The sequence below is a fragment of the Diplotaxodon limnothrissa genome, linkage group LG19 (assembly GCF_057381915.1).
Source record: "Diplotaxodon limnothrissa isolate DT_005_m linkage group LG19, D_limnothrissa_male_GT1.1, whole genome shotgun sequence".
Taxonomy (NCBI): domain Eukaryota; kingdom Metazoa; phylum Chordata; class Actinopteri; order Cichliformes; family Cichlidae; genus Diplotaxodon; species Diplotaxodon limnothrissa.
The window spans coordinates 30,372,813-30,399,274 of record NC_140614.1 but is presented as its reverse complement, the minus strand read 5'-3'; the positions used below and the strand labels follow the sequence as shown (position 1 = coordinate 30,399,274).

The 26,462-nt window shown below is 41.4% G+C and overlaps 1 protein-coding gene across 2 annotated transcripts; it reads left to right on the top strand.

Moving 5' to 3' along the window:
- The first annotated feature begins 77 nt into the window (after positions 1-77).
- btbd7 (BTB (POZ) domain containing 7) lies at positions 78-26,225 on the top strand. 2 transcript variants are annotated; one of them, XM_085343177.1, is made up of 11 exons: positions 78-408; positions 6,667-6,894; positions 9,363-10,514; positions 15,182-15,390; positions 15,858-15,933; positions 20,123-20,283; positions 20,397-20,540; positions 20,971-21,160; positions 21,865-22,043; positions 22,132-22,536; positions 22,701-26,225. In XM_085343177.1, exons 2-11 carry the CDS (start codon positions 6,813-6,815, stop codon positions 23,457-23,459), a joined length of 3,357 nt encoding a protein of 1,118 aa, XP_085199303.1. In that variant the 5' UTR covers positions 78-408; positions 6,667-6,812; the 3' UTR covers positions 23,460-26,225. The 2 variants fall into 2 exon arrangements, with proteins under 2 accessions (XP_085199303.1, XP_085199302.1); XM_085343176.1 differs by having other exon boundaries at positions 6,667-6,912.
- Positions 26,226-26,462: the final 237 nt, after the last annotated feature.

Below are 26,462 nucleotides of genomic sequence, written 5' to 3'. Positions count from 1 at the left end.
TTTGAAGGTTTTATTTTGAAAAACATGACCGGAAGTTTCCTTCTTATTTTGGCTAACTTGAAACGGGTAGCGTTGGGATAGGCCATAACAACCACCCAACAAGGCGTTGTGCTACTAAGGGGAAATACCGAACCGAACCGAGATTTAAAACGGTCTGGGTTTAGTTTTTAGTCGAGGTAGATGCTGAAAAATCACCGGAAAGTCGATGCAAGTGGAAACTATTGCACATTAGAGACCAAAGGTTGACGTCGAGCCGTGCGTAATGAGCAGAGTTGGGAAAAGAAGGTGTTGAGCTGCATTTTTTTTCTCTCTCCCTCTCCCTGCCTGAGACAAGTTGGATCGGAGTGCTGCCTAAACTACGAGGGGAAACGAAGAAAAAATAATGCCTGCGAAGCTCCTCACTTTCTGGTAAATATCTTTTAACGACCGCTTTTCAACAGTTGCATCTCATCTTGCTCAAAGTAAATTTCCGAGGGCTGAAGTCAAAGCGACACCGCAGAGATAGCTTACCCTAGCCTCTTAGGATATGCTACTAATTACAGGGCTGTGGTGAATATGACTCCTCTTGCTGGGCTGTCGCCATACAATTTGGACATTACTTCCCTTTTTTATTTATCAGCCGCGAAAAACAATCCGCTTTAATTTTATTTTTTTTCTCTGCTCTTAAAGGCACTTTTAACCAAAGCTTCCGCTGAGCAGCGGTAGCCCAGAGAGCAACAATAGCTCCGTGATAACGGCAGGCTAACAAAGCCTTTGCAAATAATTAGATTTATTTTCATACGGGCTGGAGAAGACTGCTCTTATTTGTTTTCGTTTTGCGTGTGGCTGGATTGGTAGAAAAGTTCAGGATAAGTGTGATTTTTGTGTCACTTTGGAGAAAAACCTACATGTTGCTGATTATTGCATCTGTGTGACACAGTAGTTGACAGACTGAGCTTTGGGGACAGCTTAAACCGCAATTGTAGCCGCTGTGTAAAGATGAAGACTTATTGCGTGGCTAGGTCTTGTAATAATTTCCACAAGTCATACAATTATTACCATAATAGATTTAGATACCAATGACTTCTTTGAATTGTGTAGGTATCTGACATTAACCCATCCAATAGAAAATTAGTGTTGCTGTGGCGAGATTTTTTCCTAACAACGTATGTGATGTTTGTTGGCATTAGCATCCATGTAAGTGATGAGGAGCCATATGCAGTCTGCGATAATCCCATGGTAATCTCACTGAAATTGCGGGTAGACTCAGCAGTCAGTCCGTTAACTCCATCTTTTTCTAAAATGCAGCCTGTCTGTCTTTGCAGCTCCTCACTTGAATAAAGGTGCCTTCCCCGTGCGTTTTAGTGCTCATGTTTACCATTTCGCTGGGTTAAGTATTTGTGTCAGTGCTTCAGAGCTGTATAATGACATGTAATTATCAGTGTTACAGTGCTCAGAAATCCATGACTGGCATGAAAAGGCAGCGAGCTTGCAAATACTTGCCACTCAGTCAGCCGCACTTTACCCTGAATGCTGTTTACCCTGGCCAGTTGGATGGAGAACCCAACAATGAGCATTGACATCTCACTCAAAATAAGCACCCATTGTGTCCTGAGTTGCCATTCATTCTCTGAAGATCGACAACTGGGTTATGTTTGCGCAGTCATTAAGTGTATGCCTACTTCACATGATGGTTCTGTTCGGTTTTCCATTGCAAGCACACCTACAGGATGACATTCATCTGTCCAGTGTTTGTTGGATAAGTTGCCATCATGTATTCAAATCAAAGGTCTGAAAGAAAACAAATTAACTTTGAGGTAGCTGTGTTTGATATTTGCCATTTTGTTTCATGGCCTCTAGAGCAAAACGTAATCAGCTGACAGCGTACTCAGTGAAATGTCAAATATGCACCATTACGGTTCATATTGTTAGTTGACACAGGCTAATCCTGAGGCTGCTCACCATGAGTCATCATCGTGGGGACTTTTGTTTCCTCTCTCCGTTTCTGTCATTTCACTGTGTTGTCTGTTTTCTAGCTTGTTCTGATTTTTCCTTAGGTTCCCATGGCTCTCCTGCCAGAATCTGTAATCAGCTGAATGGCCTGACACAACATTATGCTGATTTACCTGATTGGCAAAAAACATTGTCGGCATAAGCGGTCTGCTCTGCCTCTGAATTTGCGTTCTCCGGTTATCGTTTCAGACAAAATATGACTATTATTTTAAAAGGGCGGACTTTATTTTGTTTTCCACCAACCTTCGGTGGCTGTTCCAGTCGGGTATCTTGCTGCGAGATGTGTGCAGACACATCAGTGCCATGGAGGTCACTCTGTGTTAGAGAGTTCTGGTTTCTGCTCACTGCTGCATTGCTTTTTTATGACCTTCCAGAGCACCCTTGATTGTATCAAATATCAAAAGAGTCAGACAATCTGTAACTGAAAGCTGTATTTCTGTACAGCTCTGTAAGCAAAAGACGTAATGGGCAACTTACCCCAGAGGTCATTTAACAGGTTTTGTGACAGTAAAACTTCTTTTCATCCCCCAAAGCCGGCATCTTTTGTTTTTCTTGTTGTATGTGAATCAGAAACATAAACTTTGTTTCTTCTGTGATTCCTATTGTGAAATGGATACACACATATGTCAGCATTGGACTAATAAAAATACCTTTTGGAAACATTAAATTGAAGAGCTCTGTGTGTGAGAGCTTTAATGCATGACACTGCTGTGTAATTGCAGACAGGAAAGTGTTTGGGGAGAGTATTTCAGTGTTTCATTCAGGCCTGACTGTGGCACTGGCTCCTTTCCAGAGGATTAGGGCATTTAGCCACTGAACCAAACAAAGACGTCCATCAAAAAGCGGACATAGTTTTATTCACAAGATTCACAGTGGGACTAGTAGAGTACACAGCGCGCAGGTTTCTTCAAGCTGTTTGAGCACAGACGTGTGCGCCTTTTTAGATTAGTAAGCTGTTATAAAATTACCGAAGAGGAATGAAATGGGAAATTCTCAATCATCTTTGATGCTAGCCAAGTAATTCTCCACATCACCTTTAATTTGGCGAAATCTTGTCAAGCCCATTCTAGCTTAATTACCGCTGCCACTTTGACTTCAAACGCCGGTTGCGTGTGTGTTCCAGCAGATGAGTTCAGGTTTATGGAAACGACTTGTGAAAAGGCTGCACTGAAATAATAGAAATGTGCTGCTAAAATTTGGGCTTGCGTACAGGACCGAAGACCTGTGTACCCACCTCTTCCGTTTTCTCTAGCCATGATGAGGATATCCACATAAATGATTAATAAAGAGCCCTGACAGTCATTTGAATAATACATCGCTCCTGTTCGCGTGCCAAGTAATTTTTGTATGTTCAGTGAACGGCTGTTCTTTTGTCTTTTAAGCCCCTTTAACTGGCTGATTGTTAAAATAACATAAAAGTGATCCATGACTGAGGCAAGGTGAGCGGTTTGATAGGGTGCATATGTGTCCATGACAGCGTGTGCGTAGAGGTAGGTGGGGGCAGGGAGTGTCTCTTGTCACCTCTCATTAGGGACGCATAGTCCAGCTCGGCTGGTGTCTGCCTTCCCCCGTCTGTGGCACTGCCCTCCTCTGCTCCCAGCCTGAGCAACAACAGAGCGCCTCAGTGTTTCAATCTAAACTGCAGGAAAGTGTCTTAATGTTTGACATCAGAGAGATTATGGCCAAAATGCTTCTTGCACATTATGAGTCAGGTCTCTGCCCTAAATTATGGTTTTAGAATTCAGCACTGCAGCTAAAGTTAAATTTGGTTCGCTAATTTGAATGAATTAAAGCCGCCTCGCTGGGAAGTTGGTGTGGTGTTCAATGGATGCGTTAGTTGCTTTGTTTTATTCTGCCTCTGCTCTGCTCCTTAGAGAACCCCAACCACCACCACCACCGCTGCCTTTTTGTAAACAAGACAGTATATATCTCAAGGGCTGCTTCCTCTCTCCTACATATTCAAATTCAATTTCTAATTTTGTCCAAATTAATTCCCTGTGAAGATGGGGCTTATTTAAAGCAGTCTAATGAAATAAAGATCAACCAATGTTTTTATTGGAGTGCTCTAGTGTGACTGCCTGGTGACTATTTGTGTGTGGAGTAAGAGGCTGTGGTTTTCCATTGAACCCTTGGGAGGTTGTGGAGTGGTTCTCTACAGGGGCAGACACTATGATTTATTAGTATGGTAGGCAGGAAAACCAGCAGTCTGAGATAAAGCAGATCTCCCATCACACTCCAGTTCTAAGTTTGGTCTAATATACAAAAGAGACTAAATGAGAATATATACGTGACTCTTTTTGTGTTGAGTTATTTAAAGGACCACAATGAGGATTACATTTTCAAATTTCTTAGTAATGTTTATAAAGGGACGCATTCATGCCAAGATGTAAGTGCAGAGGGAAATTGGGAATCTTCTCCTCTTCTTTGGTTGCAAGAAGTAGTTTGCAAAAATCTTTGGATTTGCCTGCATTTCTGAATTGACTACTCATAAACTGCAGTCGAAACTTCATCTAACTTACTGTTATAGATAAACCCAATCTGATTCAACTAATGAAACGCAAAGAGAAAAAAAAGAAAACTATAAGTCACTGCTCCCCCGAGAGCAGTGACTTATAGTTTTCTTCTGTTTTGATTAGTGGTCTTTCTTTTAGTGGACACTATATGACAGAGTTTCCTTTGTTTCTTTTTAATGACCTTTTATGATCCCACCTTGTTTTTTGGTAAAGTCTTTGCTGGATTTCAACCTCCTTGGGAAAACCCCAATAGTCCTAAAGTCTTTCCAACTTTTTGCACCTCTGTAATGTTTTTTATAACATCCTGATAAAAGTTATTGCAATTAAAGCTTTGCTCACACCAGCCAAGGGCAGACTTCAACCGCTGTTATACTTCCCATATCCGGCATACACGTCTCCAGACATCTGCACGCTCTCTGGTTTGCTCTTTGGGCTTGTGTGACTTTCTGAAGCTTGGGCAACATTTTAAGAGTAACGAGTGCAAAATCTTAAGAAAAGCTTGACCCCCTCAATCCAGCTCTATAACTGCAGTCTACATGCTTGTCGAAATGAAGCCAGATAGACTCAGTTTGCAATTGTTAGCTTGAGTAGTCGTCAGTACACTCAGTTAATGAGGTGCCCTGTTTTCTTTTAGATCATAGCTGGTGACAGCACGAAAAGAGAAGAGGGAAAACTGCTTGGCCATTGCCATGGCTCACAGCAATAAGTTATGGTAATGACTGTAAAGAGCAACTTAAAGCTGCTCAACTCTGCATCTGCAGCACAGCTTCTGTCTTTGAATTATTAGCTGGTCCCCCAAACATATGAATTAACAACCAACTGAGTGCTCAGATGTCTGTTTGGTAGAGTTTTTGTCACATTGGAGAACTGATTTGCATAAAGTCAGCTGTTAAGGTTTGTGTAATCTAAAACATAAATGTTCCCTTCATTGATAAAATAGAAGTTAAATACCCATTATCCAATCATATATTATCTTTCTTTTATCATGATAGAAAATTAATGTAGAAAATAATTTAAATGATATGAAAAGCTATTATTTTATAATGTTCTGCTGATCACTTGCTGCGTCCACCAGAATTTGCAGGGGGAATTACTTTTCCTGATCAAATTCTTAAAGACCAAACATATCCACCTGAGTATAACCTCATTAAGACCACACTGATTTGTAGCCATGCGAGCATAATGGCTCTGGGTGCCAAATACACACCAGGACCGGCTGTGTGTGGATGTATATGTGTGTTAATATCTCAGGCCTTAAAACGGGTGTTAATCTCATCTCTGGAGCTGATTTGGCTAAATGTTGGCTACCCATTGGATCAGTTTGGCTACTGGAAAAGTACCCAGGTCATGTATTAGACTTCCTATACTTTAAAGTAATGCAAGGTACAAAGTTCTGGTTTGGTTTGTATTCATTTTCTTGTCGTTTATTTATCAAGAAACCACAGTTTCATGATAAATAAATTCATCAGCTTCCTGGAGAGGAAGGATTGAAAATGAAGCACCCCCCTGTATAAACTGTATTGTAGAATCACTGTCAAGAGACATATTTATGCTATGTTTATGCTATGTTCTATATTTGTATATTTGTTGCCCACCCCATAACATAATATGTTACAATACTGGATTAAGTCTACAGTCAAACATATCTACACTAAAGAGTTTTCACTGGCTACAGACTGAACTGGAAAAGTACCCAAATCATTTATTAGACTACTTCTAGTTTAAGGTGATAACAGGCAAAAGCAGAGTAACTTGTTCTGGGTTGTACCTCCCTCTGAAAGTCCCCCACCACATCTGGATTACATTGTAGTTGACTGCTTGTCATTTCTTGAGGGGAGGATAGGGAAGTCTCTGTTAACTGGAGTCACTGTTGAAGATTATAGATAGGAGAATGACCATGCAATTTTCACTTTTCACAAAAACTCAATTTTTAGCACTTCAAACCTGTAAAATGGCAAGACAGCTATGATTCATCGGTGCCGTGAAATCAATATGGCTGAAACAGCGCGATAGATAATATTAAGTGCTCCTCTGTTCACCTTCCTTAACACTGACATTCATTATCTTTCCAAAAAGTCCAATCTCACAATGTTGCAGTCAACAACATTTAAAATGCAGTCACTCTTAAGCTTAAATATCTCTCCTTCTGTTCTTCCTCCAGCCATGGCAGCTTGGGCCTGGAGCTCTGAGGATGCTTCAGAGGACCCGTGCCTGACCCGCAACTGACGACTGAGAGGAATACGTTGTCTGAGCAGAATGACTCAGCACGAGGGGGGACCCCCAAATAGCAAGTGAAGAGAACCGAGGATGGGTGCCAATGGATCCAGCTACCCGCACTCGTGCTCCCCACGGATAGGGGGAGGTTCACAGGCACAACAGACTTTTATAGGTATTAAGTGCATCACCGGTCAGTTCATGTATATGATTATTATTATTATTATTTTTACAATATGGCAAAATGTCTTTTGTTAGATGAATTACTGGTGAAAAACCCAATTTCTCTTCATGTCCAAAGTAGAGTCAAGAATCAGATTTGATTAAAAAATATCTCTACAAACATAATGGGATGGTCTGCTATACACATTACATTATATTAACCTGCTTCCATGGCAACTAATGGTGCAATAGGTGAACATTTTTATGCATGAGAGCTCTTAAACAGAGCGTTTGAGTACAACTGAATTCATTAAAAAGCAGTGGATCTACTTTACTGTGCCATATGGACTTAAATTATTGTTTAAGGCTGACGAATAATTGCATTAAGTATTTATTTGTCAGAACTGAAATCTAACTTGTAGACAGGAAGCGAGCCCTGTGACTGACTATAGCCTACTTTCTGGCCTGAATGGGCTGACAGCTGCACTTTGAGTTTTTAATGTGAAGAGGTTTTTTGGGGGGTTTTCTCTCTCTCGCTTTTGGTCTTGTTCCAATTTCACTACTGTCATTGTTGAAGAGCATAGCATATGGCCTTCAGTTAGTACCTGTATCCTCAGAAAACCTGTCTGACATGGAGTGTAGTGGTTTGCTTGTATGTACATATTGTCGACATTTAAGCACTCTTTTTGATTGCTGTTGAAGAAAGTGGCAGAGTCTAGTGTATGGCTCTTAAAGCTTTCCCTGCAGTCCTGAGTGCCAGAGCGTTTGGAGAGCTGCTCCAGAGATTAATTTAAATAAGTCTTTTCTTAAGTTAAAAAAAGTGTTTATTTCAGTTTTAGAATGACTTAAGTCTGGGGTTTATGTGGGTTTCCACTTCAAAGTGAAAGCACTGCAAAGAGCCAAATTATCTCAGTAGCCCCTGAGACCTCTCCCGTTTGCTCTGAGCTCTGTAGCTGCTTGGTTGAGCTGGCCGGGGCCATAGATGATTCACAGTGTTAGAATGATTACTATTTGGGTCACACTGATGGATCCTGAGAGAAAGGCAGGCAGAGAGGATCTCCTTGGCAGAGGTTCCTCTGACGTACAAGTCCTGCCTCTCAAGCAAAAGATAACTGCTATTCAGTGTAATTGATTGGGCATAAATACATGAATGGACCTACGTTGATGGAGGAGTCTAAAGTAGGACGGGATTATAATTGGGTCTGTGATGATCAAGGTTTGGTCTGAAAAAAAAATAAAGACTTTTTTCCTTCCTTTTTTTTCCAGTTGTTGAACTAGATCCAGATGTTTTGGTAGCTGGGTCAGGCATGAGTGTCCTTAGCTTGATAGAGCAGGGCACAGATATACAACAGTAAACTGGTGCAGGCTGCTTTTGAAACAAGGAAAAAAAAAGAAACAAATACAGCTCTTGCAGCAAAGGAGCTCTAAAATGAACCTCTTTTCAAATTCATTTTATTTCTTGATCCTAAAAAATTGAAAATAAACACCTGAGAAATAACTGTGGCTTGCTTGTGCAAAAGTTGTGGAAGCCCTCCACTTGTAGAATTTGATTGGGGTTTTTAGAAGAATTACCATTAGGACTTTCTCTTTGATTAAATTCTCTGACTCTTCAAACATATCCAGGATTCAGTAACCGTGGGTTCCTCTTAACAAAGACTGAGGATGAGAAAATGAAACCAAGTGTCGCCTACAAGGCAGGGGAAAGCTTTAAAAAGATATCAAAGTGCTTCCAGCTTACAATTTCCAGTGCCCAGAATGGCATTAAAAAATAGCATTTAAAGGGAACTGTGAAAATCAACAAAATATTATTGAGCAAGAAAACTTTCAGGAAAAAAACATGTCTGGTGGGCAAAAAAAGGGAGGGGGGCATATGATGGTAAAAGAAGCTGCAGGAAGGTTGGGCTGACAGAAATGGAAGTGATCCATATACATGGTCTACGCCATGGACGCCTTATCGAGCTCTCACAATCCCATTACATGAACATCACTGAAAATCTGGGTATATTTAACATGCAATTTGTGTAAGACAGTCTTTAAAAAAAAAAAAAGAACTGGAAGTGATCTGCAAGAGTGTCTGAAAATTGCTTAACCAAGAATAGAAAGTCTTTCAGCTGGCAGAAAAAGGTGTTTATCTGCCTAAATTGTGGCTGAATTGCATTGAAACTTCTGTACATACCACCTTTTACTGTTTCGTTTTTACAAACTGTGGACCCATAGTTGCTGTTTGGGGGGGGCATGAACACATTTGTCACAGGACTGTCAGGTAAACCTAAAACATGTTATGAATGTACACTAAATGTCACAATTCCCAATATGAAAACTAAAAAATGTAAAAAGGGCCGTGTGTGTGTAAGGGAAAGCTTGACCACCCACCATTAATTATTTTTTTGTAATGTAAAACTGTTAATTTCTTTCTATTATAATTAGATGTATTTAAAGCACAATAATTTTTAGGCTAACCTTCAGCTGTTTTTATTCCAGGGACCTCATCCTACTCTCAGCAGGGATATGGTTGGGAGTCAAAGCTATACAGCCTGGAGCACGGCCATGAGCGGCCGGCAGACAGGAAGAAGAAGAGTCTTGGTCTGGCGACTCTCAAGCGGAGGTTCATCAAAAGGAGGAAGTCTAGCCGCTCAGCGGATCATGCGCGGCAGATGCGTGAGCTTTTGTCAGGGTGGGACGTCCGTGACACAAACGCCCTGGTGGAGGAGTATGAGGGAACGGCAGCCCTCAAGGAGCTGAGCTTCCAGGCCAGCCTCGCACGTCCAGAGGCTCCTAGCTTGCAGCGGGATCTAGCCGCTCTCTACCAGCACAAGTACTGCACAGATGTGGACCTCATCTTTCGGGGTACTTGTTTTCCAGCTCATCGGGCCATCCTGGCTCCCCGTTGCCCCTTTTTTAAGACCTTGCTGTCTTCATCTCCCGGGTACGGAGCAGAGGTTCTAATGGACATTGACACGGCTGGCATTGATGTTCCCATGTTCTCCGCCCTACTTCACTACTTGTACACTGGGGAGTTTGGGGTGGGTGGAGCAGAGGATACGAGGCTTCAGAATGTGGATGTGCTAGTGCAGCTAAGCGAGGAGTTTGGTACACCTAACTCCTTGGAGGCAGACATGAAGGGCTTGTTTGACTACATGTGCTACTATGACGCTCTGCTCAGCTTCTCTTCAGACTCTGAAATGATAGAGAGCTGTAATGAGAGAGGAGCTGTGGCTGCAGCAACATCAGTGAGTCAAGGAGGCAATGGGGCCCCAGGAGCTGCAGGGACCCCAGACGAGGACCTTAGGGCTCACAAAGCTATCCTGTCAGCACGCTCTCCTTTCTTTCGGAACCTTTTGCAGCGACGTATTCGCACAGGCGAGGAAATGACAGAGCGCACACTCCAGACACCCACCCGCATAGTGCTGGATGAGTCCATAATACCACGAAAATATGTGCAGGTTATTCTCCACTGCATGTACACGGATGTCGTCGAGCTCGGGCTGGTGCTGCGTGGCAGCCCCTCAGCAGGCAGCCTCGGTGAGGTGCAAGCCCTAGTGTCAGGGAGCCGTGGGGCCAGCACACGCACTGAAGAGGCCATGGAGCTGTACCATATTGCTCTGTTTTTGGAGTTTAGCATGCTGGCTCAAGGTAAGTCATAGTCACAATATCAACAACATAGGGTGTGATAGCAACCACATTTTTCTGTTTTGACTTATTTTGCTTATTTTCTGTCTTACTGATACTATTAGGATAGTCAATGCTCATAATAAACATGGCCAATGTGGGTTGGTTTATATGTGAATAATCCCTGTGAGCCAACAGCTCCGGCTTCTTATTGCTCTAAATGCTTTGTTTCATACAGTTTTTTTTGTTTTTGTTTTTTTTTAACTCGTGGCTCTGTGTGACATCAGTGACATATTCCTAATATGGTCATGTTGGGCACACAGCTCTGGCTGTGAGGACAGAAGCCCTTCCCATCTGCCATAAATCTTCCTTCTAAAGGGCAGCCAGCCAGAGGAACGTTGGCTTAAATGGAGAGGGGCTTGTTTCAGATAGTAGCAGAGAGTCTGAACAGCAGCCCAGTATAACATACGGATATATAAATAATCATTATGTCGAACTGTGAATCAATTCTAGCAGAGTACAAGATTAAAATTATGGAGCTGGAAATGAGCAAAAAAAAGTCCCAGATAAACAATCTGCCTCAAAATTTTTTTGTTTAGTTTCATTCCTAAGTAATTTCTTCCTTCCTGTCTGCAGAATACATGAGTCAAAGTGCTGGCAAGGTCTCTACGACAAATTGCTTAAAACCTTAACAGCAACCAACTGTAGTTCAATAGCCTGATCATAAGGTTTAGAGTCAATTTGCCTGTCCAGCCTGTCATAATTGTGTCATTTTCTATTAACTTAATAATATGAGCTAGACTTTTATCATAATAGGATAGAATTTTGTACGTGAGTTGATGCCTTGCAAAACTCAACCCTGCTATAACGTCTCTTTTCATGCATTCATGTCATTTTTTTACCAGACTCAGTGTCTTAATATTCTGCACTTAATATGGCTGCAGATTACTCTAGCTGTGACGGGTGTTAGAAACAGGCTGATATAGGTTATCTCTCCCTCTGGAGGCATACAGCCCCACTCTCTGTTACATGAGGTGCTTCTGTCAACACTTCATTTCTGCTCTATCTTTACTCAGATTACACTCTTTTTTTGACCCTGGTAGCAAAGGTTAAAGCCATACTTTTTACATGAGCCAGTCGCTTCCTCCACTGCACTTCCTCCAAAGTGGCACCTGAGCGTTTTGCAGTTTCCAACACAAATAAACAAAAATCCACTTTAATCGGAATAACCTTTTCAAGTATGCAGTATTTAAAGCAGTCTTTTTCAAATACATGCAAAACTACCGAATTTGGCCCGTGTGAATCCAAAAGTGACAAAACACAATTTCTTACTTTATCGTGTCTTCTCGGCCAATAATGATCTTCATAGTCACAGTATAGGAAATTAGTTTGCCTAATACTGAAATGAAGCTATAAAGACCAGAGAGTTTGACTGCTTTGTGCTTTCTAATGAAATCAAACCAGTATTATTTTAAGACACTCGTTTACAGTTACATCCAGAATATTTAAAATATACTTTGCGATTTGACAGCTTCACCACTGTCGTTTCACAATAAAAGCCTGTGAGTGTTTTCTTTCAATTCTTCACTCCTCTGTAGCTCAAAGGTTATTTTTTTATGGTGAGGCAGCTGCAGATATATAACATAGTCTATATGCTCTGTTGGCACACTATAGAGTAGCCAGAATTTTTTTTTTTTCTCTCCAAACTTATGCTGCAGCATTAATACAAATATAGTCCATGTCATAATCTTAATGTGCTAAAGTAGGTGTGGGTCTTTAAGCTGATAAGAGGAAACCACACATTCTGTTTACAGAGGAAGTAATAAAAAATATACATGTACATCTTTTTTTTTTTTTTTTTTAACACACAGCACTTTATTGCAATAAACATGCTGGTATTAAAATCTTTTAAAAGCAGAGGATCAATACTGTGTAGCTGCTGTATTGACTGAAGGCTTGAGAGTCGATTACCTTTTTTAAGACCTGTGTGGTGATTTTAATAGCACTGGACACACAACTGGTTAGACACCAGCTCCCACCCTCAAGCTTTGGGTGTCACTCTCAGGGTCATTCTGGCAGCTTAAGCCAGCAACAAGGAGGCATATGGTGTCATCCCCACACACCATCACCTCGTCTTCCCCCTCCACCCCCCCACCTTCTCAACAAGCCCCTAATCGAGGGGTATTTTTATCCCTCTTTGCTCCCTTTCCGTCTGTTCTGCACAGCTCAAATCATTTCCCGTCAAACCTCAAAGTGGAATGTGGTGAAATAGTTTAGGTTAACCTGATGCTATTTTATCCAAGTCTCTCTTTCTACTCTTTAACTTCCTGTTGTTACACTTTTTGAGATCACTTCATTCCTAGAGATATTTTTGTGCATTTTGGAAAAGTGTGTTTATCTGCCTAATTTGGGTTAATTATGAGACTTGAAATTTGTAAGAAGCCATCCAACTGTTTTGCTGCGACGTCTCTTTAGGAGACAGCAGAGAGGTTTATGTCAGGGGTTTCATATAGAAAGAGCCCCCTCTCATCTGTCACACTGTCATCCCCCTTTACGTGCTCCTTGGCTGCTTCCCTCCGGCTACAAGGAGGTTTGGCCCTTGGAGGTTTTTGTAGAGCTCTCTGTCATTCTTCCTTATTAATTCTCAAGATGGGCTTCCCTTTACGACTACATCTCACTCAAATAGTAACCAGTATTAAAAGCCTTATTAATTTTTCAAGCGCGCTGAAGAGATGATAGCCCTTCAGTGCAGTTTCATTGCTGCCTTCCCTTCTTGCTCTCTGACCGACCAGCGATTTCAGTGCCCTATCTTGTGTTTTGACTGCTTTGACTGAAGCTCCATTTCCTGACTGATTGGCTGAGATGATTTACATCCACATGATTGTTTACATGCCTTTGAGTGCAGTTGATGTTTTAAGTGGCTTTGGAGACTGTGTGGTCTATAAACACAGAGCTCCAAATCATGACAGCATGACAAAATTCATACGTATTCCAAAGTTGGTGTAGTGTAGAGCTGACTGTCGCTGTTCCTGCTGTTCTGTTGATATTCTTGTCAGTCGACTAAGCTCCAGTGAATGTGGTGCACCACCCGTGGAGAGGGGGAGGCGGGTTAGTACTAGATATAATGCTGATTCTAATCTCCACCTCATAATTAAAAAGTGCTGCGTTTTAAAAGACTGGCTGTCACTGAGAATTCGAATGGGCTAACAGAGAGCAGAGCTGTTTGCTTTCCTGTGCCACTGGTCCCAAGTGGGGAATTGCCTGCTTTTGTGGACGTATGCCTGTGTGTCTGCTTTAAGGGGAGGGTGAAAAATAAATAAATAAATAAAATCAAATTGAACTAGACTGGAGGACTTTCTAGAAGATGAATAGCAAAACGACCAGCAGTGGGCAATGAGGCAGATGCTGGAAATCTTCTCCCGTTTTTCAGTCTGTTTAAAGCAGATAAAAAGGAGAAAAAAAATATGCAGGCCCACATTTCAGCTACATCTGTCTTAATGATGCAGCCTCAGCTGAAAAGACTGCGGGCGTCTGCTTTGTGTTTCTCGAACTTGCATTTACAAGCAAAAACACCCAAAGGGTTCATAGCTGTGCATGTACATTATGGTTGCTTTTCCATTCGAATCAAAAATTTGTACACACAGCTTGCATGGATATGAAGCTGAAGTATCAGTGGGGTCATCGCTCTGAAGTCTGGTGTCCAATTTCCCGGCGTTTATGTTCAAAGTGGTGGTTTGAGGGCGGAAGAGCAGCTTAGATTTTCTAGTTTAAGATTTTCCCAGAGGAGTGCTGCTGCTGCCGCCGCTGCTCCTCCAACGATGAACTGATGGACAGGACCGCCTGGAATGAGGAAGCTGGGAAGCTTTTATTTCCCTTCAGAACAGCTCTGACTGGACATCAGTCAGTCGGCTTTATCTTCATGAATGTCCACTTTGTGTTAATGATCGGAGAAGAACTTTCAATGTGAGCCACTAAGACTCTCTCGTTTGGAACTGTGATAGATGGCTTGACCAAACCGATCATATGTTAATCCAAGTGGACATGGAGGCTTTATTTCTGCATAAATGGATCCGTGTTAGATTAAGTGTTAAGAGTTTGAGTGCCATTGTTGGCTGAATTTGCAAAACTTGGTTCTTTTTTTAAATGACTAGAGCACCAGGCACATAATTCCCTAAGCCTTCTGTGGCTTTTAATGCATTTTTGATTTATGCACACAAGTGGTCTGTGTGTACACCTTTGCAAAGTGTGTGCTTGTGCACCGGCAGCACGTTTCCGCAAGCTGCTGTGTTTACTTATCACGGTTAAGAGAAGGCAGCTTGAGACTGAAACACATCAAGGTATCAAAGGCATTTCTGTGGGTTGGTGTGTTAGAGTAAAGCCGCTGCCTGCTGTTCTGGTATGTGCTCTGATTTAGGAAACGCAGCATGGAGGATGTGGGGGCTACTAGAGGGAGACTCCCTGGGTCGGTGAATATGAGTCAAAACTACTGATGGTTTGGCAGAGGCTGCAGCGTTACTTGCCGTACTGTAATAATTGTTTAGTTAAATCATTAAAATACATTTTCAAACAGGCTTTTTTGTTGTTGTAGTGTTTCTTTTTTAAGGTTAAGTGACATCTTTCTGACTTCAATATATGCACTTCTTTTCAGAATATGATACATTTCTGCTTGTCTGTCTCGTTGCCTCTCCCAGGCTGTGAAGACATTATTGTGGAGAGTTTGTCTCTGGACTCTCTTGTCCCCATTCTCAAGTGGAGCTCCCAACCATACGGCTCCAAGTGGGTCCATAGGCAGGCCATGCACTTCCTCTGTGAGGAGTTCAGTCAAGTTGTCACTTCGGATGTTCTCTACGAACTTGGCAAAGAACACCTTCTCAGTGCAATTCAGTCTGACTACCTACAGGTAAGGAAACGTCTCTCAACTTATAGCACCTCACAGTGTTTGGGAATCTGTGATAGTTGCATGAAAATATTGTATACAAACACACAGTCCCTGCCCCAGTCACACACTGTCCACATGTGCTGACGCTGTTCACGTGCACACGCTGAGTCTCCAGAATTTCCAGAGTTGAAAAACAGTTCCCTAGAGAGAAATTCTTTCAAACCCAGAACCTAATCAAAGCTGAGCTGTCATCTGCACTGCCAAGCAACTTGGGCTTTACACCAGATGGTTGAGGTGAAGTGTTGTAATCCAACTACCCAAACAAACCAGACCCAAGCTTTGATGGGACATTGCCTGAACATATTGCATTTTCACTTTATCCTCGTGTCATACCTTCCCTGTTCTGTTCCCAACAATATCTAACCTTGTCCTAATAATATTTTTGTCTTTTGCTTTCTCTCTGTCCTATATCTCTCTTTCTCTGTCAGGCGAGTGAACAGGACATTCTTAAGTATGTTGTTAAGTGGGGCGAGCAGCAGCTTATTAAGAGGATGGCAGACAGGGGTAAGATAATACACTCTATAATTACCCTCTGAGCAGCCCCCCTAATTGCTCTGAGGAAATTACCACCTACTAGAGCCTTGTGAATATACTTAAAAGCAAAAAAGAGCCAAACTTTACCCCATAAATTCAACAGGAAGTGGTTCAATCTGATTTGTCATGTCATTGTTGCTATTGTGATAATTAATGCTCTTCTGAGGGGTACATGATCAAGGTTATTGGTATTCATATTATAAGGGAGAGCAGCCTGATTCCTCAAGATCCCTATAATTTGTCAAAACGATCTTGTGCGAAAGGTTTGAAATGCAGCCAGAAGGTTGATGTAAAAGCACTAAAAGTGTTATCATACTTAAAGTGGTGGTCAGATATTTACATCCACTCATCAGAAGAGTTCTTTAAACTGTTCTTTTTCCAGGGTGGAATGATTGCATAGCATACATCTTTAATGACTTAAAAAACAAGAATTTAGGGTAAAAATATGAATTTATTTTGGATTGGAAATATACCTACTAATCTTTTACTAAACGGTGCTTAAAGTTCTACAGTAGCCTTAACGTTGACAAGGCCAAGCCCTATTAACCTCTCATTATGATTATGATAATGAGAAGTTGATAATTGACTACAGCTGGTAGTTTCTCTTTGCACCATAAAAAGGATTTTTGTTGAGCACTTATTGGAATCACCAGTAGTTGGAACAATGAACAATGGGAAAGTTCAAGGAATTCAGTGAAGATCTAAAAAGGAGAGTCACAGAGTTACACAAGTTGGGAAGGTCTCTTGGAGCCATTTTTTAAACGACTGCAGATTCCAGGATAACCAGTTCAAACAATTGTACTCAAGTAAAAATTATTTAGATGTGTCAGCACTTTCCTAATGTCTGGAAGAAGAAAAAGAGATGAGACGAAACTCGTTACTACCAAGGCTCGAGCCTGCCGTGAACTGGACACTGCTGCAACACCAGCGTCACTGTCGACAAGGTAGCGTTTTGCATCTTAGAGGGTGCCAACCAAAAAAGAAGCTTCAAAACTCGACTGTAATTTGTAGCTGCCCACAAGCCAAATGAATTTCTGGAGGAAAGCTTTATGGTCACATAAGACAAAGCTGTTTAGAAAAGTAAAACTGGTCGATTTCCAGACAGAATGAAAATAGCAAAAGTTATACCTCTATACAAATCTGGAAACAAACACCATTTCACAAACTACAGGCCTGTCTCTTTACTACCCCAATTCTCAAAAGTTCTTGAAAAACTGTTTAAAAACAGACTGGAAAAATTTATAGATAAACATAAACTACTCACTGAGAGTCAGTACGGATTCAGATCAAGCAGATCAACATCATTGGCACTATTAGATTCAATAGAATACATCACAAATTCCATAGACAAAAAGCAATATGTGGCTGGGTTATTCATAGACTTGACAAAGGCATTTGACACTATAGATCATGATATATTAATAAGAAAACTGGAACGTTATGGTGTCAGAGGGGTAGTTTTAGATTGGGTCCGGAGTTATTTAAGTGACAGAAAGCAGTTTGTGAAAATAAATGGTGGTTGCTCCTTATGTATGGACATTGCTTGTGGTGTACCCCAAGGGTCAGTTTTGGGTCCAAAATTCTTCAACTTGTACATTAACGACATCTGTAAAGTGTCCAAAGTATTAAAAATGGTTCTCTTTGCTGACGATACAAACATTTTTTGCTCTGGTGATGATCTGCAGAATTTATTGGAGGATATGACTAATGAAATAAGTAAAGTGAAGTTCTGGCTTGATAAAAACAAATTATCATTAAATTTGAATAAATCTAAACTGATGTTATTTGGAAATAGTAGTTTAAATACTAATGCAAAGATTCAAATAAATGGTGTTGATATTGAAAGAGTCAGTGAAAATAAATTTCTGGGGGTAATAATAGATGAAAAACTTAACTGGAGAGCTCACGTAAGATATATTCATTCCAAAGTATCACGAAGCATTGCAGTACTAAACAAGGCAAAACAGGTATTCGACAGAACATCACTTCATATTCTCTACTGTCAGGGGTAGACATTTGTTCAAACACAAGTAAGAGAAATGAGACAACTGCAGACCGACTCAGAGTGTAATTAGAAAACGTGCGCACGGGTGAATGTCTCTGAGAAGACACCCACACGGGTGAATGTCTCTGAGAAGACAAAACACCGAGCACAGGCTTGCTTGCTTTATTTATAAGGCAAAAATGGGTTACATAGTACTTCCTCTTTTAACTGTCAGGGAAGAGGTTAAACATTAAATCAGCTTATCTGATCTTTCACACACTGGGATAAGAATACAGAAGTATATCATGCTTTATCTGACATCACAGACACTGAAGTGAAGAATGCATCATTATATCATGCTGTCAAACATCTCAGACACTGAGGTAAGGAATGCATCAGTTTTCCTTTAACAATAGACTTGGTTAGGTGATTCTTCAACAATAGGCTTGGTTATGTGAAAATATATGAACACACAAAATATAAGGCATACTTGGTTAGAATATAAGGCTTACTTGGTTAGAATATAAGGCTTACTTGATTATATTGTATTATAGAGATTTGGTTATAATGTATAATGTAGAAAATCTCTAACATCTACTGTTCACTGGTTTCACCATACTTAAGCTATTGTGCAGAGGTCTGGGGCAATAACTATAAAACCACATTACATTCACTTTTTACTCTTCAAAAGAAAGCAATTCGAATCATCCACAATGCAGGTTACAGGAACATACAAACTCACTATTTTTGCAGTCTGAAATATTGAAAATTGACGATATAGTGAAATTCCAAACAGCACAAATTCTATTCAAAGCAAAAAATAAAGAACTGCCAGGTAATATTCAGAGTATGTTTTTTTTGAAAGAAGGAAGTTATAATTTAAGGGGTTTTTGTAACTTCAAAACAATGAAGGTACGTACTACAAGAAAAGGCTTTTGTGTTTCTGTTCAAGGAGTGAAACTATGGAACAAACTGAATATGGAATTAAAGCAATGTCCAAACATAAAACTGTTCAAAAAGAGTTATAAAAATATGATCTTCTCGATCTATAAAGAAAAGGAAAATATTTAAATTAAGTGAATGTCTCTATTTAAAAACAAACAAACAAAAAATTCATGATGTGATATTATAGTATATAGTATATCAGAAATCTGTTCACTATTTTTATTACAAATTATATCAGTAAGGAAGCTGAATAAATATTCACTGATAATTTATGGGACAGGGGTGGGATTAAATAAGTGTATACTTCTTCCCACTCCCTTTCAACATGTAAATTAATCAGAATGTTTTTTTGTATGTAATTTGTATAGTATTTTTTTTCTCTCTTATTTCTTTCTAAATGTACTTGTATATTGTTCACATGTTGAAATAAATTACCAATCAATCAATCAATCAATCAATCAATCAATCAATCAATCAATCAAATGTGATGCTTTCAAGTCTAAAAGCACCACACCAGCTTTCAAGTATGTTGTCAGTAGCATCATTCTGTTAGGCTGTCTTGCTGCCAGTGCTACTGATACATTGAAAAATTTGGAGGACTACCTCCACATTCTTCAACTTCATCTCAAAGACTGTTGAAATTTGGAGACATTTGTGTTCCAACAGGACTGTGATCCCAAACACACATCAAAACATTTTTTGGATAAAGCAGGATAACGCTAAGCTTTTGGAATTGCCTACTAAAGTCCCAACCTCAACCCTATTTAAAATTTGTGCATTTTGCTTAAAAGCTAGGTCCATGTCAGGAAACCAAACAATTTAAACGGATTCAATCAATTCTGCCAATAAGAGGGGTAAAATATCCAGACAGGATTATACCATAAACTTGTTGATGGCTACAAAAAGCATCTGCTCGAGGTGCAACGTGCAAATTAATATTTAACTAAATATTAATGGGGTTGTATGTATTTATTTAAGCCTTTGCTATTTGTCTCTGTAGATTAGAGAGAACCCAAGATAAATTCAAATTTGTGCACCTAAGGCTTGTTTTTTAAAGTCTTTAAAGAGGTTTACTGTAGAGTCATTCCCTGGAAGAAGACAGTTTAAAGAAATCATATAAAACCCAAAATTACCACGATGTGTGTATGTAAACTCTGACAATAAATGTTGACGCACAAAAAGCATTACAATCATTATAATATCTGACCGTGGTCGTTCCTGTTTACCCAGAACCCAACCTATTGAGTGGCACAGCCCACAGCGTAAACAAGAGGGGAGTGAAAAGGAGAGACTTGGATGTGGAGGAGCTGAAGGAGATCCTGTCTCCGCTCCTGCCCTTCATCCGAACAGAGCACATCTTACCTCCCAACAGTGACGTCCTCGCAGACGCAGTCAGTGTTACTTATCTATCTTTTCTCAGCTGCTGTGCTTTTATGACTGGTGTTTCTGAGTTATTGTGACCTTCATAGATTGAGCATTGATCCACATTCTTCACTATTCACAGCTCAAAAGGGGTTTGATAAGCACCCCTCCTTCAGACATGCTACCCACAGCTGAGGGGGGTAAAGCCAATGCCTGGTTGCGTCAGAAAAATGCAGGCATCTATGTGCGTCCACGCCTTTTCTCTCCTTACGTGGAGGAGGCTAAGGTAAGGTTCATTTATTTATGATTAATGGGGGTTATAGACAGGGCAGAAACCGGGGGAATATTTGTGTCCCATATAGCTATCGCCAAAGTGAGCAGAGTTTCTGTAAAGGGTGCGGGCTAATGTAAAATTTGTCGACCTGTTTATAGCTCAGACGTGCTAAAACTACCCATGCCAAGTTGTTGTTATGCATACAAATCATTTAGTATTCAGTGGTGGCCTCTATCAGTCTGACCGAAATTTGCTTTATGTCCGTTTGCAAACTTTCCTAATAACTTATAGGCCTTCCCGAGGCCATGAATATTTATGACATATCCATAGACCAGTGTGTCATTATTAGATGAAGTGTCAGTCAAGTGGAACTAATTTGCAAAATGTTCCCCATGTCCTTGAGTTGCACATAGGACTTATGTTTTTTTTTATGTGTCCTCAGTCTGTTCTTGATGAAATGATGGTCGAGCAGACAGACCTAGTGCGTTTGCGACTAGTGCGCATGTCCAACGTCCCGGACACACTCTACATGGTCAACAACGCTGTGCCTCAGTGTTGTCACATGATTAACCACCAGCAAATGGCAAGCAACTCAACCACAGCTCCATCAGTCGTGGCAAATGAAATTCCAGGTAGGAGCAGTGTCGCAGATGCTACACAGTTATGGTTGACTTAAGTCAGGGGTGTCCAAACCTTTCTTCTTCTTCTTCTTCTTTTTTTTTTTATTTATTTTTTTTATAAGAGTGCCATATTTATTCATGGTATATCATTGAGGGGCCAACAAGCTTTCTCATCTTGTTTTTAAAGCATAGACATTATGAATTTTTAACACTTTATTTTCAATAACACAAGAATTATGGTGATCAAGTGTTTGAACCTTAACAAAATAAATCTGCTTTCATTCACATATCGAGAATAAAATAACATAAGGATCTGCTGAAGCTGCTGAATATCAGCATCTCAGGTTCATTTTAAACATGACTTACTGGTGCTGCTACCATGAGGTGAAAAGAGAAATGACACTTTATTAATTCTGTTTGTGGTGGCGGGCCATGAATAATACATTTTATAGGGTAGGAGCAAGGGACCATATAAAATCTGACCTAGGGCCGTGATTGGCCCCCGGGCTGGATTATGCACATGCTTGACTTAAGTGTTATGAGAAACTGCTGACTAACAGAGAAACTGCTCAAGTATCTGTAAACATAATGCCGTTCAGTGGATTCTCTGAGCACCCTGATTAAATTACAACGTTAAGACTCAAACTATGAAGACTTTAACTGACTCACGTCATTTTACTCTGATGTCTGACTTTGTATTCTTTTTCACTTTTCAGTGCCTCAGTTATCTGTGGTAAAGGAGATGATTCGGAGGCTGCATGAGCTAAGACACACAGAGCAGGTTCAGAGAGCGTATGCCCTCAACTGTGGCGAGGGAGCCACCGTCAGCTATGAGCTGCAGCTGCGGGTGCTGAGGGAGTTTGGTCTGGCAGACGGAGCCACTGAGCTACTGCAGGTAGGCAGAAAGCAGAGCGTGTTCCCAGGGTTAGGGAGGAGGAGATCTCTGGAGGATGAGATTTATGATTTTTATTTTTTACCTGCAGAATCCATACAAGTTCTTCCCAGATGAAAGGTTTGGAGATGAGAGTCCAATACTGGCCCTGCGCCAGGTGGGTCGTTGTCGGGTAAACAGCAGTCCAGCCATGGATAGCATGTTCACAGAGCTGGAAGGAGTAGCAGGCTTCCACCCTCCCTTACCTCCTCCACCTCCCCCATACCACCCCCCTGCCACACCTAGTCACGCACAGCTCAAGGGTGCGTGGCGACCTCGCGTGCCCTTGCCAACCCCCACCCGTTCCTTCTCCTACCCCTGCAACCGCACCCTGATCCAGCGCCATGCAGCCACCAAGCATGGCAGCTCAGACTACTCCTCTGTGCCCAGGCCTCAGCCCCCTGACTGCACCAACCCACAGGCTATGGGCCGAGCTTTGCTTTCAGACCAGCAAGTGGTGAGTGTGTATATGTGCGTGCATGTCCTTGTGCCACATGCTTTTTATTTGTATTTATTTATTTATTTTTGTTGAGTCAAATGTTCCTAGCGGCTTATGCTTTGGGATATGAATATCTTGATTGTCAGGTTCTGTCATAAATGTTTATCTGTTTTCCAATGCAGATGAGCATGGAGCCGGTTATGAGGGAGTTCATGCCTGACATTGCGCTAGGTGTTTCGGTCATGACTCTGAGGGAGCAGCACATGGCAGAAATGGAGAGGGAAGGCCCTCAGAGCCACCACCTGCCTCATGGGCCCTGCCCTTCTTCCCGCCTCAGCCATGGCTATGGACCTGGACATGGCCACTCCTGCAAGAGACACGCTCCTGAGCCCAAACTGGAAGCTCAAGCTGAGTTCCCTGACCTGTATGACTTTTCCTGCCGACCTGCAACCCCAACCTCCACACACCCACTGCCCTCCTTTGCTGGACCAGACCTCTACAGCCACAGCTGCACCGCCTCCAGCTCCTATCCTCCTCCTTATGTTTCTGACTCTCAGTCCCAGGGCCATACACAGGGTCGGACTGCCTCAGACCCACTACGACTGGATGTCCTCAGTATAACCTCTCAGAGGCATGATGGTCTCCTTGCTAGCCCCTCTGGAGCCCAACCTAGGATGGGACATATTTCAAAGGGGCGATCAAATGAGACAGACCTGACTCATGGCTTAGGCCATTTACGGTCCCCCAGTGGGAATATGGACAACTATGAGGAGAGACACCCAGGACCCAGAGAGACCCCAGAAGAGATGGGTCTAGCTGGAGAATCATCAGGCCCAGGGCCACTCCAGCAGCCTCACAGAAACAGTGTCAGTGAAGAGATTGTCAGAGACCGCAGGTCACCTAGCAAACCTGACTACCCCTATAAGAAATCTGCACTTTAACCCCAGTTTAAAGACCAGGGGTTGGGTTAAGAAAAGGGAAAAAGAGATGAGTGGCTGTCCATCATAATGAATAGCAAAGCACTAAGTGTGTGTGTGTGTGTGTGTGTGTGTGTGTGTGTGTGTGTGTGTGTGTGTCTGTGAGAGAGAGAGAGAGTTTGAGAGAAGCAGGGAAAAGGGGTGGTCGATGGTTGCTATTTATAGAATCTGTCCTTTTGTCCTACCTCTATCACACTGTGCTATCCATCACGCAGTCAGCATGGTAAGAGCTGTAGGTTAGCTGTCAATGCAAGTCTGCCTAGTCCCGCAGGTTTAGAGGATTTCTTAGGCTCTCCGTGGACAGATTGGTCTCTTGCATTTCTTAAGAAAGAGGTTAGCTCTATGCTGCATGAATTCTGCGTGAGGAAGTCGCAACACTAGATGAAGCTCAGTTATAAAATGATGGTTGAAAACAGATTACATTGGTTGGCTCTTTTGTCTCTTGCACAGAATGGGAAGATCACAGGATAAAGATCTCAGTTTACATAAATGAACAATGGCACACAGTCTGGGAATAGAGTATTGTGATAAAATCATATGTAAATATGTCTGTCAGTGTTCTTTCCCCTCCCAGAACTGGTATTTCCATTTCTTCTTTTAGCATGGCTATAACTCACCTGACTATTCTTCTCCTCCTGCTCTGGTTCTGCACTAATGTTGAGTTTAACAAAAAAAAAAAAAAAGGCCAAGGTTTGGTCACACAAAGCAGGAATTGGATCCGACTGGAAGTAGGCCATCAGAGCTTGTCAGTCTCAAGTAACCGCGTCTGATTGTGTCAGACGTAACCTATCACAGCCTCACTGTCTGGCTTAAAGGCAGAAGTCTGGTGTTTTCACACGGGGCCGGAGGATCATGGGCAGGTTCATTACTGAGATATAGTGGAAAATATCAGGTTGCCATGACATAAGCCGTGTTCGCACATGCAGCGCTGAATTTATCTAGACATCACGCAACAGAGGTGCAAGTCAACGCAAAAGCCTGACTCAGTCTTATTGGGTATTAGACAGTCTGTATGATGTCAGATCCAGGCAGCTTCACTGCCTAAACCACAAAGTATTTCAGAAGCAGACTGCTTCCTGCTGTGTGCTACATGTGAGAGAGGACATTTGTGGATGACCTTATTCTACTGAAAATGTCTGTACAGCGATCAGATCAAGCGCTGGGGATTTGTTGGATCTGCAGCTAGGCCAGGTGTGTGTTTGTGTGTGTGAGAGAGCGTGTCTTTGTGCAAGGATAACTTTGATACACCTAGGTGTTAACACAATCTCAGTACTGTACACTCCCATGTTTGGTCGGGTCTTTTTGTACATATCAAGGTCTGAAATGATTAAGCAGTGTTTGGCAGAGAGTGGTCGTCAGCGTGTTAGTTTCCTCCCATTTCAAAGTAAGTAATCAAATCTAAAGCCTTAACTAGCGCTTGGAATATTCACTTTTAGCTATCTTTATTCAATCAAGTATGATGTCTCTATAATGCCACCCCCGTTAACTGCTTATTTGACTGTTGTCCACATTAAAGATACACAGACACTGCAGCTTTTCTGGATGGCGGAGGTGGGCTCAACCATGCCCAAATGTTTAAACCATGTCTCCATCTCGCCAGCTCGTCGGAGATTGTGGATGTGCAGAGCCAGTGTTGATGCTTTTAAATATACTGTTAATGGGCCGCAGCAGCTGTAGCTCCACAACCCTGCAAGTACACAAATTAAAAACCTGTAACAGCCGACAGCTGGCATTCGACCTCACGAGTATCATTGCACTGTAGGAGCCGTCTGTTTATTAGCTGAAGGGAAAAAGGAACAAATGAATCTCGAACAAAAGGAATCTTATATTGAAGAAAAGTTGGCGATTGCTGGCTCATATCTCCAATGAAAATTGTATATAATGAATTGAGTTCCACATGATGAATTTTTAATGGTTTCTATCACATTTTAGTGGTCGTTGAAGGTCTGTGTTTTTACTGTAGTGGACAACACTGTGTACTTTGTCTCTGTCATGAAAACTCACTAAGAATGTGTGGTATAAACAGAAAGATTGTCTCAGAAACTATTTTTGTTCTTAAATGTTATGCATCTAGGGCAGTTTGTTTGATATAGTAGGTGCTGTGGATTGCCATGTTTGTAGAACACTTTTCACCCCTTTTTCCTTTTACTTTAAAAGTAACAGGAATATGTTGAGGATCTGAAGATATTAGCTCTATGCTTAGCAGTGATAGAGTTGCCAAGCAGAAAAATCATTTTTCCATCTTGGTTGCTTCATGGGGAAAAAATGCAAAACTCCAGATTCCTCCCCGTGTTCGTGTTGGGTGGTTGTTTTATTTTCCAGGACAATGTTCCATTGAGTAAAAGTCCTTGTTTTGCTCTTTTGCTGTAGAGAAGTCAGTGCCTTCCCCTGCCTGCGGCTGGGCTTTTATTGGAGAAGTGACTTTGATGTCTATGCAAGCTCTTTTCTACCAGCTTACCAGCCTGCATCAAATAATTCTTTGAAATCTCATGTAGCTTGTTTTGTGTACATAGTGTTATTTAGCACCTTTTGAAATTGAACCATCTGAAATGTGTGATTGCTTGTGTTGATTTGTAACAGGTACACTGTGCCTGTATGGTATCATAGAAACCATGTTTGTAGACTGATATTAAGTTGCATTTAGTTTCACGGAATCTATTTTTCTACTGTCGCCTCAAAACGGTGCATAACAGTGGTCAACTTGGGCATCCTCAAAATAAACTGGTTTGATATTATGGAATTAATGTGATCTCACATGGGTTGTTTGTTCACTTGAAATGTCAAGTACATTTTGCTTGTATATGATCATATATTCAGATTCAAAGGGCTTCACATACATACAGTAAAGAAAATTATCCATACATATCTGGAGCTTATCTCAGCTGTCATGGGCTGAGAGGCAGGGTACACCTTTGACAGGTTGTTCATCCACTGTAGGGCTAACAGTTTATAACCAACAGGTAACCT

Excerpts from the sequence above, each read along its gene's own strand:
- btbd7 (XM_085343176.1), top strand. The coding sequence starts at position 6,813 with ATGGGTGCCAATGGATCCAGCTACCCGCACTCGTGCTCCCCACGGATA. Across the intron at positions 20,541-20,970 it reads CTTACGTGGAGGAGGCTAAG|TCTGTTCTTGATGAAATGAT; the intron begins GTAAGGTTCATT and ends ATGTGTCCTCAG. Across the intron at positions 21,161-21,864 it reads CGTGGCAAATGAAATTCCAG|TGCCTCAGTTATCTGTGGTA; the intron begins GTAGGAGCAGTG and ends TTCACTTTTCAG.